The sequence below is a fragment of the Lacerta agilis genome, chromosome 4 (assembly GCF_009819535.1).
Source record: "Lacerta agilis isolate rLacAgi1 chromosome 4, rLacAgi1.pri, whole genome shotgun sequence".
Taxonomy (NCBI): Eukaryota; Metazoa; Chordata; class Lepidosauria; order Squamata; family Lacertidae; genus Lacerta; species Lacerta agilis.
Window position 1 is genome coordinate 25,770,828 of NC_046315.1, and position 12,406 is coordinate 25,783,233.

The following is a 12,406-nucleotide window of genomic DNA, read 5'->3' on the forward strand; positions in this document are numbered from 1 at the left end:
GCCTTTCGCCCAATATTGATGTCGTTGCCTCTCAGTTATTTCTAGGGTTAGGGCTGCAACTTTTTAAAGCCTTCAACCAGAAGTTGGAATCTTCTGGCCACCCACATGTATGCACTTGTCTTTGTGGATGTATTTGCATGAGATTGAAAATGATTTATATTGGAATTTATATAAACTGAATATTCTTTGATCGGTATTATGAAGCAATCCAAACCTTACTATTTCCCCCCCCCTCAATTTTACACTTTCAGAAAAACTCTTGTCGCTTTTACCAGAGTATGTTGTTCCATATACTATCCATCTTCTGGCTCATGATCCCGATTATGTCAAAGTTCAAGATATCGAACAACTGAAAGATATTAAAGAGTAAGACTTTCCAAAAAGATCAGATGCATTATACAATTGATAGTATGTGTCAGTCTGTAGTCATATGCTGATTTGTAGTTTGCATTCGTTTCACTGAGGAAATTGCTTTTTCAATGCTCTCTTTTCCCGGACTAGAGAAATCAGTTTATTATTTTTACCCATTGTGAATAGAGAATCATAGAATTGTGGTGTTAGAAGCGACCCCAAGGCTCATTTAGTCCAACCCACTGCAATGCAGGAAACTAAGCTAAAGCATCCATGACAGATGGCCATGCACTTTTGCAGAGTGTATGGTTGTATTTTCTGACAGTTGTATATTTAATAAGGATTTTTTTTCTTTTAGGTGTCTTTGGTTCATATTAGAAATATTGATGTCTAAAAATGAAAATAATAGTCATGCATTTATCAGAAAAATGGTAGAAAACATTAAACAGACAAAGGATGCTCAAGGACCTGATGACCCAAAAATGAATGAAGTAAGTTGAAATAAAATATTTGGATGCTACAAATAGTTATACAGTGGAGCCTCTGGATATGAACTTAATTTGTTCCGGGGGTCCTTACCCAAAGATAATGTATCCCAAGGGTCCACTGTAGACTTAACATGTCTCCATCCCAGGAATTAGGATAATTGAAGTTTGTGTGTGTGTGTGAGAGAGAGAGGGGGGATCAATTACTCTATTATGATTTTTGGACACCTGCACAGTGCCTGCCCTGTTTCAAAAACACTATATTATTAGGTATTAAGCTTTTTGTGAAGGTTGGCTGAGCAGCTGTGATTATCTAGGATGTTCATGCACAATAAATAGACTCGATTAGTGTCTATGTTATACTAATAAAACATATCAACAACATGAACACATGCAAGCAAACCCATACAAAACAATGAAGTCTATGAACCATTGGCTCACAAGGAAAAAAGCTGCTTTCAGCTGTGATTCTTCAGATTCATGTAACTCGTTGATAGCTTCTGATTACTTGGTGAAGTTTCTTTTAACAGATTCCACCTTGACTCAACAAATAGGCCCTAGCTCTCTCTCCCAAGATCATTGTAAGATAAATACAATCCTTTATTCTTGCTCTGTCATTCTTCATAATAAATTCCTACAATTACAGAATCAGAGTTGGAAGGGGGAACACAAGGGTCATCTAGTCCAACCCCTTGCAATGCAGGAATCTTTTTGCCTAACACAGGGCTGCTGCTGCTTCTTATCAGCTGTGCTGCTCTTTGAGATATGCTGTCCAAAAAATCAGCCTTGACTCCAAAAATCCAAAGAAGCAGCCCTTTGTCATATCATAGGGTGTTCATGAACATCTCAGCTGATTTGCTTGAATTGTGCTTGGCAATTGTATAAGATGTTCTTAAGCTGCTGCTTTATAAATTTTGTTATTTTTTAAAAAAATGTATTTTATATTCCTCATAAGGGCTGTGCCATAAAACCAGGTGTCTTCGGGTTTTTCAGATCCAGGACCCACTTTTACCCCAAACAAGCAATTGGGGACCCAAATCTTAATCCTTTGCCATATATTTGCATGGTTGCCCTGCTCCTGCTCTGATCCACTTGGATCAGATTGTGGCTCACTAGTGAATCTCGACCCACCAGTTAAAGACCAGTGCTGTAAAAGGTGGAACATATTGGGCAGTGTGTTCTTTCAGGATAAAATGAACTTTCTACTTTTCTCATATACTGAAGGTTGATTCCATTTTTCGTAGAACTGAAATGGGGGGCTGGACCATTTTATCCCTCAGATAATATGATTATCTGGATTCCATAGCTGCAGTCATTCATATGCTGAGCAGAGAGGTGACATTATGTCATACGCTGCAATATCCATCTCCCTCGTGTAGATTGATGGTGTTACAAAATATATCTGAGCTTTTACACACAAAACCTGCTTTAGTTATAGTACTCTAGATATTTTGACTGTCTCAAACAATAATTCTCTAAGCTTGGCCCTTTCAAGACCTTTTGTGTTATAAGTTTGGATGTTTTCTGATAGTGTTCAAAATCACTTCCTTTCCTTCCCCCAGAAACTTTACACAGTGTGTGATATAGCAATGAACATCATAATATCAAAGAGCACAACATATAGTTTGGAATCGCCCAAAGACCCTGTACTTCCAGCTCGGTATTTCACTCAACCTGACAAGGTAAAATTTGGCTTGTGGATTGAAACCTTTCCTTGTTGAATTGAGTAGTGAAGCCTATAGGTATGGGTTAGCTCTTCTGGAAGGCAGGAACAAACGTTTTGACCCTGCTTTCCAGAAGAGGAGTGGAGTCTTACCTGCATGCTCCACTCTTTGCTGACCAGAATAACATTTCATGGCAAGTGCAACTTATTACAAAGGGTAGCTGTTTTGTTCTATGGTAACAAAACAACATAGTATCTTGAGGACTCTCAGTTTTATAGACTTGAAGGATTAATAAATTCTACTCCATAATATTGTGTATAACACAGGGTATTCAGCCTTTAAAAAGTGCTGCTTGGGAACTGGCTGTTTTTCATTAAATTTCTGTGCTACCGGGATCATAATATTGAATCAAAAATCTGTTCTGATGCCTATAAAAATAAAGCTTTTTTACTAGCGTGGCTCCCAAGAGCCAACCAAGGATACTGACTGAACAACTATTCAAATATTTCTTCTAATTAGTTTTGTTTCTCTTTGCAGAATTTCAGTAATACCAAAAACTATCTTCCTCCAGAAATGAAATCATTTTTCACACCAGGAAAGGTGGGCTTTTGTATATACCTACTTAGTATTGCACCAAATTAAACTTATTTAATAAAAAGGAGTGAGTGAGACAAATGATGGTTTTTTTAAGAAGACAAAACCCTGCAGATTAGGATGGTGGTTTTCAGATGAAACACACATGAGCACCAGGGAGCCGGCTTTTAAAAATGCCTAGAAAATAAAATAAAGTTATTTGCCTAGTGCTGAAAAACATAAAGAGAAAACATCATGCAAGTTACCTTTGGGGGAGCATTTCAGAATGGGGTGCCACATCCCACCTAATTTTAGGGGGGGAGCATCAGGAGAAGGCCCTACAGCAATGATCTCAATGCACAGGCAGGTACATGTGACCAAAGTTGTCCTTCAGGTAGCCAGGTACAATTTGAATTGTCCTTGGAAGGTGATTGGCAACCACCTGGTCTCAAAACTAGCAAGATGTGCTCCCTAGTCCCTATTCCCAATTAGCAGCCTATTCTGAATTAATATAAATTTCCAGTGTACAAAATGCTATAATGCACTGCAGTGAAGAAGTCTTGAGAGCAGGGCATGGATGACTGTGGCCAGAATATGTCTGACTTTGCTCGTGGAAGGTGTTATGGGCGCAAGATTTTACAACACCTTAGGGGTAAAAACTGCAACTTTTGTCTAGCCGAAACTCGGTTTTTCAAGCTGTATATGTTAGGCTCTGGGATTGCCTACCGTAAACTGCAGGTCTGAAGATTGGTTTGTTACCCGAGAGACGGATATTCCTAATACTAAAGAAAAAAAAGCTGAAACTGAGAATTTGCTTTCCCCCCTCCACCAGCCCAAAGCTGCCAATGTTCTTGGAGCAGTTAATAAGCCTCTTTCGTCAGCTGGCAAGCAGTCTCAGTCCAAATCTTCACGAATGGAAACCGTAAGCAACGCCAGCAGTAATTCAAATCCATCCTCACCTGGAAGAATCAAAGGGAGGTGGGTACACAGCAAAAATGATTAGCTTGTCAGTAGTTAATATAGAAACCCTGTATAAAACTTTCCTTCATACTGGTATTATTCCAATTTAGTCGTATACTAGTGTTAACTTCCAGAGGAGTGTCCTTTTTTGTATTTAATGCAGCAAAATGTGCAGCCAAATTGGCAATTGGATCTTCAAATAGCCGCAGCTGGGTGTGTGTGTGCCACTAATGGTAATCTTATTGCAATGTTTGCTCTAAACTATTTCTTTGAGCCTGTGGTTTCATTTCTGCGACAGCCATATGCTGTCGTCATTGCCCGACACATCTGTTAAATGAATGAAATGAATCAATCAATGTTGACGTTCTTGATACAACTCGGCCTACCAGGATAGCGTAACAATAATATTCGAAAGCATGCCAAGTTACAGAATTGTATGTTAAGCTACTTAATTTTTTTTAAAATTTGAAGTAGGTTTTTACTTATGTCTAAATCAGGCTTCCTCAACCTCAAGCTGAAGTTGCTGTATTTTAGCCTAACGTTCCTTAGGATAGCGATGTGCTAAACAACATGAGAATTTCAGTTACCATGTACCAAGAGAAAGAGCTCTATAATAATAATTTCACAGAACTCCTGTATCTCTGGTCTTATGCAGATGTAACATTGGCTGGTGACTGGCGGTGCCTCTCAGGGTTTTGAAACTCGGGGGCCTTGCCGGTGCAAATAATGTTCTCTCCTACTGAGACCCTGCCATTCCCTCTGCTACTTCCGTGCCAGAGAGACATTGTTGGGCCTGGGGTCCTTTATAAAGGCAGAATCCTACATGCTCCCTTGTTTGCTATATGAGATCGCCATTATTTTTCTTCCCAGTTGGGTGGGGTGGAACAGAACTGCAGAGCTCTTTACTGAAATGGCAGCACTGAAAGTGCAGAAGTGAAATCCTTTATTGCTGGAGCAAGCCAATGCCGATAGACAAAACACAGGTGCAATGGGGGCTGCTGCCCCTGGTGGGAGGAGGGGAGAAGCCTGAATTGTTAAAATGCAGGCTTGTTCCTTGAGATTTCCACAACAGCAGTGGTGGAAGGGGTTGCAGGGAAGGAGAAAAATAAGTTCCTTTATTTCCCCATCCTTGCCATCATTGTCTGCCACAGGTTTCCTCTCCCTTCCTGGCCTTGATCGGCATGAGGTGTACAGCAGCGACAGAGCAGGGCGATTCCTGGAGATTTGCCATGAGCTGTCCTGGCTGTTCCTCTGCGTTTCCCCTGGGTTACCCCACCACCCATGCTAGTTGCCTGGGTTGCCCACCGGCTTCTCTGCCATTGTGCTGCAGTGTGCCAGCATCATTACAATTCTATTGTGTAGTAAGAAATGCATCCTATGAAACAAGCTGATGTATGGATATGGCTTGTTTTTCAGTGACTTCCTTTGAGTTGAAACGGAACAAAAGGGAAGCTGTTTTTCCCTACTTGAGAGGGGTATTCCTTTTCCTCTCATGGGCATAGCCAGGATTTTCGTTGGGGGGCAGGATTTTGTTAGGGGGAAAAACCTCAGATTAGTATTGATTTTTATCGATTTGGGAGGGGCAGCTGCCGCCCGGCTACTCCCATGGTTCCTTTCCCCATGCATTGGGGTCACTTGGATCAGGTTTTAGTCCTCAATGAATGTACTCCTTTATTGTCTTCCTTTTAAGTGAATGGATGCCATTCCCTCCTTTGGGAAAAAGTGTATTTCAGGACAACAGTGCCCTGAAGGTAGACTTTCTGCCTGCTAGGTCTTTGAGAGGCATAGTCTTATTTCTGGTATAGCACCTGTCCTCCCACCCCTGGTATTCTTGAAATATGCAGGTATATCTGTTGTAATAGATGATAAATTTATGTTGGAGGCTAATTAAAATAAGTTTTAACAGATTTAAGTTATCTAAAAATCCATTAAGAACAGTTTGTTGCTTTGGGCCATTTCCTGAAGCCATTGTTAATTTGATACTAAATCAGAAGTGGCAGAATTAATTATATTTCTAAAAAATCTTTGAATACGTGTGTTATAGACTTGATAGTACTGAAATGGACCACAGCGAAAATGAAGACTATACAATGGCTTCGCCTTTGCCAGGAAAGAAGAATGACAAGAGAGATGATTCTGAAATTGTAAGGATGAATTAAGTGTATTGTGGTCTCCCCCCCCCCCCAAGTCGGTATCTAAGTAAAAAAAAAAAAAAGAATACACTTGAAAATCTCGTTGAAAATTTAAAATGGCACCAGCTTTTGAAAATTAGCTCATTTGCTTTTGAAGCACCAACTCCCGTCAATGCCTGTCCACACGGCCTGTGGTTAGCAAGGGTGGAAGTTGGAGTCAACCATATCTGGAGGACACCAGTCTGGGGACAACATGAACTAGGAAGATGCAAAGCTGTTTAGGTTCCATAGGTTACACTTGCTGCAGGTTTGGTTTTACACATTCTCAGGCAGGAAGACAAACATGCACAGGTGTTTCAAGTCACTGCAGCAGCTCCCTTGCCGCCCATGTCTCTTGGTCCTACATACACCATGAGACAGCACTCCAGGCCTTTCCCTCAAACACCCCTCCCCCTCAGATCATGTGCTCTGCCACACCCACAAAGAGACACCAACAACCCATAATCAAGCCTCAGCAACCAGCCTTAATCCAAAAGTCACAATCTCTCTTCAGTCTCTTCCACCAATCCATTGAAAAAGCCCCTTTTACATGTCCTGGTCATGAACTCCCAGAGATTGTAAGCAGCTAAGTAGAACTGCTGCAGGCTACCAACTCCTCCCGGAACTCACTGCCTCATTTAACCTGGCTCCCCTCCCCCTCAGATTATGTGCTCTCACAATAAAGCCAGAAGGGTTAAAAGATAAGATTTTAAGTTAAAAGGATAAGATACTGCAGCCCATTTTAGGAGGGCGTCACTTGGATCTTAAATCTGTTTTCAGAAGTAGAATCTTGAGGTATTTGATGGGAGAAGTAATTTTCTCTTTGTTCCTTAGTCAGATCTGGAAAAGCCCAGAGGAAGGAAGAAAATCATCACAGACTCAGAAGAAAAGTTGGGTATAGATGACCTGAATAAACTGGGACAAGAACCAAAACTTAGGAGTGGTCAGCGTGGGAGGAAAAGAGCAGCGGCCATTTCAGAGTCTGAGGAACCTCAGTGGTCAGAGGAAAAGAGACTAAAGGAAGATGTGCTAGAAAGTGAAGATGAGCAAAATAGCCCGCCAAAGAAGGGAAGAAGAGGGCGACCTCCCAAGGCTGCTACGCAAAAGGAAGAGCCAGCAGTAAAGACTCCTAAAAGAGGTAGGAAAAAAGCCACCCCAGTTAAACCTGTAGAGGAAGAGGAGGAGGAGGAAGAGGAGGAGGAGGAGGAAGAAAGGCAAAATATCGAGCAGAAGCCAAAAGGTCGGCAGTACAAGACACCAAGGAAAGCACAACAGAGGTATTCCCCCTGTTTTGATATCCGCTAAATTTCAACGTCTTTTAATTCTAAATCTGCTGTGTAACTTTGAGATATGCTTCCCAAACAGGTCTGAATCATCTGAAATAAGTACAGCTGAATCGAACCAATCTACACCACAGAAAAGGCGAGGGAGACCACCAAAAACACCACCGTTGCAGCAGAAAAAAGGGTGAGTGTGAGGTGCATTTAATATAGGGTACATTAAATTTAGTTTTAAAATTTTGATACGTTGCAAAACCTCAGATAATTCTGCCCAAATTGTTAACTTGCTGGGCAGTGCTCTTAATGTCCCTCCAGAGTTTTGCAGCAACCTTTGAACATGTATGCGGGAAATAAGTTCAGTTTTGCTTAAATGCTGTGATGACCTGTACTTAACACTCCTTGATTAATACACTTGATTTGTGGTTTGCCATTTTAGAAGAGCTGGACGGTCAAAGCAAATAGCAAGTAAAGAAAATGAATCAACTGAAGAGATGGATGTATTTCAAAGTAGTTCCCCTGTTCAGGACATTCCCCAAGAAGTAACAATGGAGGAAGAGGAAGTTTCTACAGTCAGAGTAAGCAAATGTTTGTGTATTACAGCTACCTATTAAATCTGTTCATTTCATTCCCCCCTCCCCCAGTTTGAATTATTTTATTACATATAACTACAAATGTTCAAGAGATACAGAAACAAACAATGGCTTGCTTGCCTGTTTAACATCATTTGATAATCACATGTCAGCAAAGAGACACCTTCTGTACCTACATCTAATGTGGGAAGTGAAATGAATGGATTTTATTGTGGGATAGGCCAATCATTTACATTCCACACTACAAGAGAAGTGAGCACCATGGGAACCTAAGTTACCTGTGCTTAATGTGAGAGCTGGTTCTCAGTCTTGATCCAAATAAGCATACATTACGTGATATATCACTTAAAAGCCTCACCATCTTCCTGATTCTGCCTAGTACCATTGAAATCAACTCTTTCATGATACCCCTCTGAAATAGATGGAACAAGTTTTTCTAGTGTTGCCATATTTCAAAAAGTGAAAATCCAGACACAAAAGTTGTTGAGTTTTTTGTTTTGTTTTGTTTTGTTTTTTTGCAAAATCTCTCCTAACCCCTGGTTTTTTGGCATTAGACCCATTGGCTTTTCAGGGAGCAGAACGTTTTCATGTAGTAATGGTTATTTTCTCCTATATCTATATCACACTTTTAAAAGATTATTTTAAAACAGGCATAGGCAAAATTGGTCCACCAGATGTTTTGGGACTACAACTCCCATCACCCCTAGCTAACAGGACCAGTGGTCAGGGATGAAGAGAATTGTAGTCCCAAAACATCTGGAGGGCCGAGTTTGCCTATGCCTGTTTAAAAAGGTAGCTGGAAGTATAAACCAGGGTTGATAAGGAGCCATTTACCACCCAGCTGCACAATTTAAGATGAATTTGGGTTGTGCGTCCCATTTCTGCTTTTGGTTCTTGATGGAGCAGGTGGTGATATGTGTGGAAGCCTGTTTACATAGACAGATCTCCTTTCTGGATTAGAGCCTTTAACTCTTCATCTGGTGTTTTCCCCCCTCAGGTGAGCCGGAGAACATCCAAAAGGGAAAGGCGATGAACAATCCGCGTTCCCAGCCTTTGAAGTGAAGTCTTTTTGAAGAATGCTCTTATTATGCATAGTTTCAGGCTGAAGGAAGCTGTTGGTGCTCAGAATGGGGTTGCTGAAGGAAGTTAGACCAATCTCTTGTTTCCCGCCCTTGCATTTGGAGTTTGTAGGTCACAAGCATAAGCCACACAACATGTTAATATCATTAACTGTGGGTTCTTGTGAAGTGTAATGTGCACTGGCTATATAAACACATGGAATAAAGAAACCACCTGTAAATAATCCTTTTTTTAAAAAAAGAAATGTTTCTGACTTCTAAAGTGCTTGTATAGCTTTTACAACGGCTTTAAACCTGACAGTACCAGACTGTTTGTTAGATATGTTTATTTCAAAAAAGGGAGGGTTGGGGGGAGTTAGAATGGATATCAAGCAATATCTGTCAGTGTCTGTATTTTTTTTTTATTGGCATTTAACTGTGAACAAATTATCAGCTTGACAAAATAGTGACACTTCTGACACTATTTGTTTGAAAAAGAAAATACATGATCTCTTTATCTTTATGTATCTAATCCAGTGTTTACCTTTGGCACCCATCTGTCTTTGAAGGTGCCAAATTGATTTTGAATGATGTGGGATAAAATAATACAGCCAGATGCAGATTTGTGAAAGTCGATTCATTTTATGCACCTCAGTATTGATCCCAGACTCCTGGACCTCTTGTGGCATTGAGCATTTAAAAAAAAGAGGATTTAATATGTTAATTTTTTATGTGTTAATAAATAATGTAATGAAATCCTATCCCCTTATTTTTCCTTATTGGTTTAATCTGCTGTATCAATAAAATTCTGTAACTGAATTTTTAATAGTCTAGTATGTCAATGTGTATATTTCCTCTTGAACATTATGTTCACAAAGAGCAAATTATTACATTATAATAATATGAAACCTGATACCTGAACTTTAGTGAAAAAGCAGGTTTTATAACCATGTAAAAATCAGAAGGAAAATTTTATTGATGCAGTCTGTCTTTATAAAGCTGTTCTTTCTTCAGAGCCAAGTGTTTTGTATTTCACAGTGAGTTGCATGTTTATGAGAAAAATGTAATGAAATTGCAATGTAATTTTTTAAGTCTTATCTGGCTGTAGGATATGCTACCTTGCCTCATGAGAAGAACGTTCTACCAAGAGTTTATTGTACTTTCTTCTTTGTTAACCAAAATTTTTATTTTTGTGAGTGAGGTTATGGGCAGTTAGGGGGTGGGACCTAGGAGGGCCGTGTTTTCATTTGAATGATCAGCTGCAGAATATTCCAATCAGGGTATTCAGAATCTGTATGAAGCTTCACTTTATGTCCTACCTTAAAGTGGTTGAACTTTGTTTCTGGAGTAAAATTACAAAAAAGGAAAAGAAAAGAAAAACAACTAGGGGGAAACTCCTTAAGGCATTGTCCTGTATGCAGTTTTACAAACTGTCTTTGAACCAAAATGTATAGGTTGCTATTTATGCTTAGCCAAGCACACTTCATAGTTTAACATGCTGTTTTCCTCCTGCTTACTAGCAGTAAATGTAAAAGAATCTAATTTTAACTTATTAATATTTTATCTCATGGAATAATGGGACATTGTCATAAAATTAACAAAAGGCATCCTTTTAAGTTATAATTCCAAGGAAGTGTATGCTGGGGAAGGGATGTGAGACATCATGGTAGTTTGCAAACATGTTTGCAAGTATATTTTTCAGAAGTGATTCAACTTTTTTCTAAGCTTTTTTATTATATAATTTGTATTGATTTGTATTATTATTCAGCAGCAGCAATAGACAAAGCCAGACAGTTTGTGTTGATCAAGCTGTTCTGTTTAAGTGCTTTTTGTAGTAGCTCTTTTAGCTAGTAATTACTGTTCTTCAGCTGTCCTATATTTTTATGCCCGTAGTTCTGGGTAAACAGCTGTCTGAAAACATTAGCTGAAGGTGGCTCAGATGACTTAGAAACTTCCCTAGCACAAAGTAACTTCAGTGGTTCACAAAGTTTAGCAGTGCAAATGAGAGTTTTTATATCCTAGGGGGGTGGGAAAAGGAAGTTAGCACCACATTTTCTTCACTGACAATATTGCACTGACAACATTTACGGAGTATATATCTTAAGATCATTTTATACAAAGTATGGAACAGATATTGAAACTACTTGCAGACTGTTGAAGATTTATTTGCATGAACATAGTTTGGTCATATTTCCATTAATATTGCTGCACATCCGTTAATCATAAAATGCCAATGTTTAAATTTAATCTATAGTTTTGCAGTTTAAATGTTCATTTCTTGCATTTTAATGTGTAATTGGGAAAACAGGTGCAGATGACAATGTTTATAAACCTTTTAGGTTTTATCCTCATCATACACGTATAATGAATATCTTATGTACTAACACTTTGAGATCTGCATACAGTAGCTGCAGTAAAATAATGTATAAAGAGACTATACGCTAAGATTCAGTTAGCGTGCTCTTCAATTATGTTCAGTTTATAGTATGTACTGTATAACATTAAACAGTCAAATTGAACTCCCTGTTACAAGTTCAAGTATGAAATTATTATGATTACAGTAAGTTATATTGCAACAGTCTGCAGCCAGTCATACTAATCCACTTTAAAGATACCATTTTCTTGCTGCAGTGCAACTGGAAACAGTGATCTCTCTCTCTGTACTTTTTTTAAAAAAGGCAAAACTCTTCAAACAATTTCCAAAAGGTTTTTCCTACTACTTTTCTCTGCATCAGTTCCCAAAAATGCAGTTATGCTAGATATGTTTAGATTACAATTGCAATCTCTGTTATGGGGTGGGGGGGTGGGGAGGTGAGCACACGTGTTTTTCATCAGTTCTATTCATTAAATAGTGAATTTTTCACCCATTTTGCCTTGCGGTTTCCAGAGGGCAGTTCAGGGTCTAGTCTGGGTTGACATCACAATGCCTTGCAAATCCCAGCTGACTATTGCTCCTGATCTTGCAGATTTATTGTATTGTTGTTGACCTGAGGGGAGAGACACAGTTGGAAGTGTAGCCGAGGATAACAGTGGCCAGAGGACCCAATAATAGTAACATGGCAAGGGGTACCAGAAAAAGAGGTGATCTCATCTCAAGGCAAACACGACCCCTCTCTATTAGATCTCTTTGTCACGGCCACCTGAAGTCTGAGAGTGTAATACTGTTTTAGTCATCAAGAGTCTGCTGTCAGTGCAGAGGTCAGCGCATATTAACCCAGGAAGGTGCAGTGGTAAGGACCCACTAGAATGCATGCATAGCCACAGTGGGAGAAAG

General features: G+C 39.5%; 1 protein-coding gene across 1 annotated transcript in view; it reads left to right on the forward strand.

The window, feature by feature from the left end:
* The window catches only part of PDS5B (PDS5 cohesin associated factor B), a 72,267-nt gene extending 60,616 nt beyond the window's left edge, over positions 1 to 11,651 (forward strand). Inside the window, exons 26-35 of the mRNA XM_033146484.1 lie at positions 252 to 366; positions 710 to 842; positions 2,399 to 2,518; positions 3,038 to 3,100; positions 3,906 to 4,051; positions 6,078 to 6,177; positions 7,039 to 7,481; positions 7,570 to 7,671; positions 7,921 to 8,059; positions 9,072 to 11,651. Of these exons, the coding sequence (XP_033002375.1) occupies positions 252 to 366; positions 710 to 842; positions 2,399 to 2,518; positions 3,038 to 3,100; positions 3,906 to 4,051; positions 6,078 to 6,177; positions 7,039 to 7,481; positions 7,570 to 7,671; positions 7,921 to 8,059; positions 9,072 to 9,107 (1,397 nt within the window). The 3' untranslated portion in view covers positions 9,108 to 11,651. The remainder of the gene's footprint in view (positions 1 to 251; positions 367 to 709; positions 843 to 2,398; positions 2,519 to 3,037; positions 3,101 to 3,905; positions 4,052 to 6,077; positions 6,178 to 7,038; positions 7,482 to 7,569; positions 7,672 to 7,920; positions 8,060 to 9,071) is intronic.
* The last annotated feature ends 755 nt before the right edge of the window (positions 11,652 to 12,406 follow it).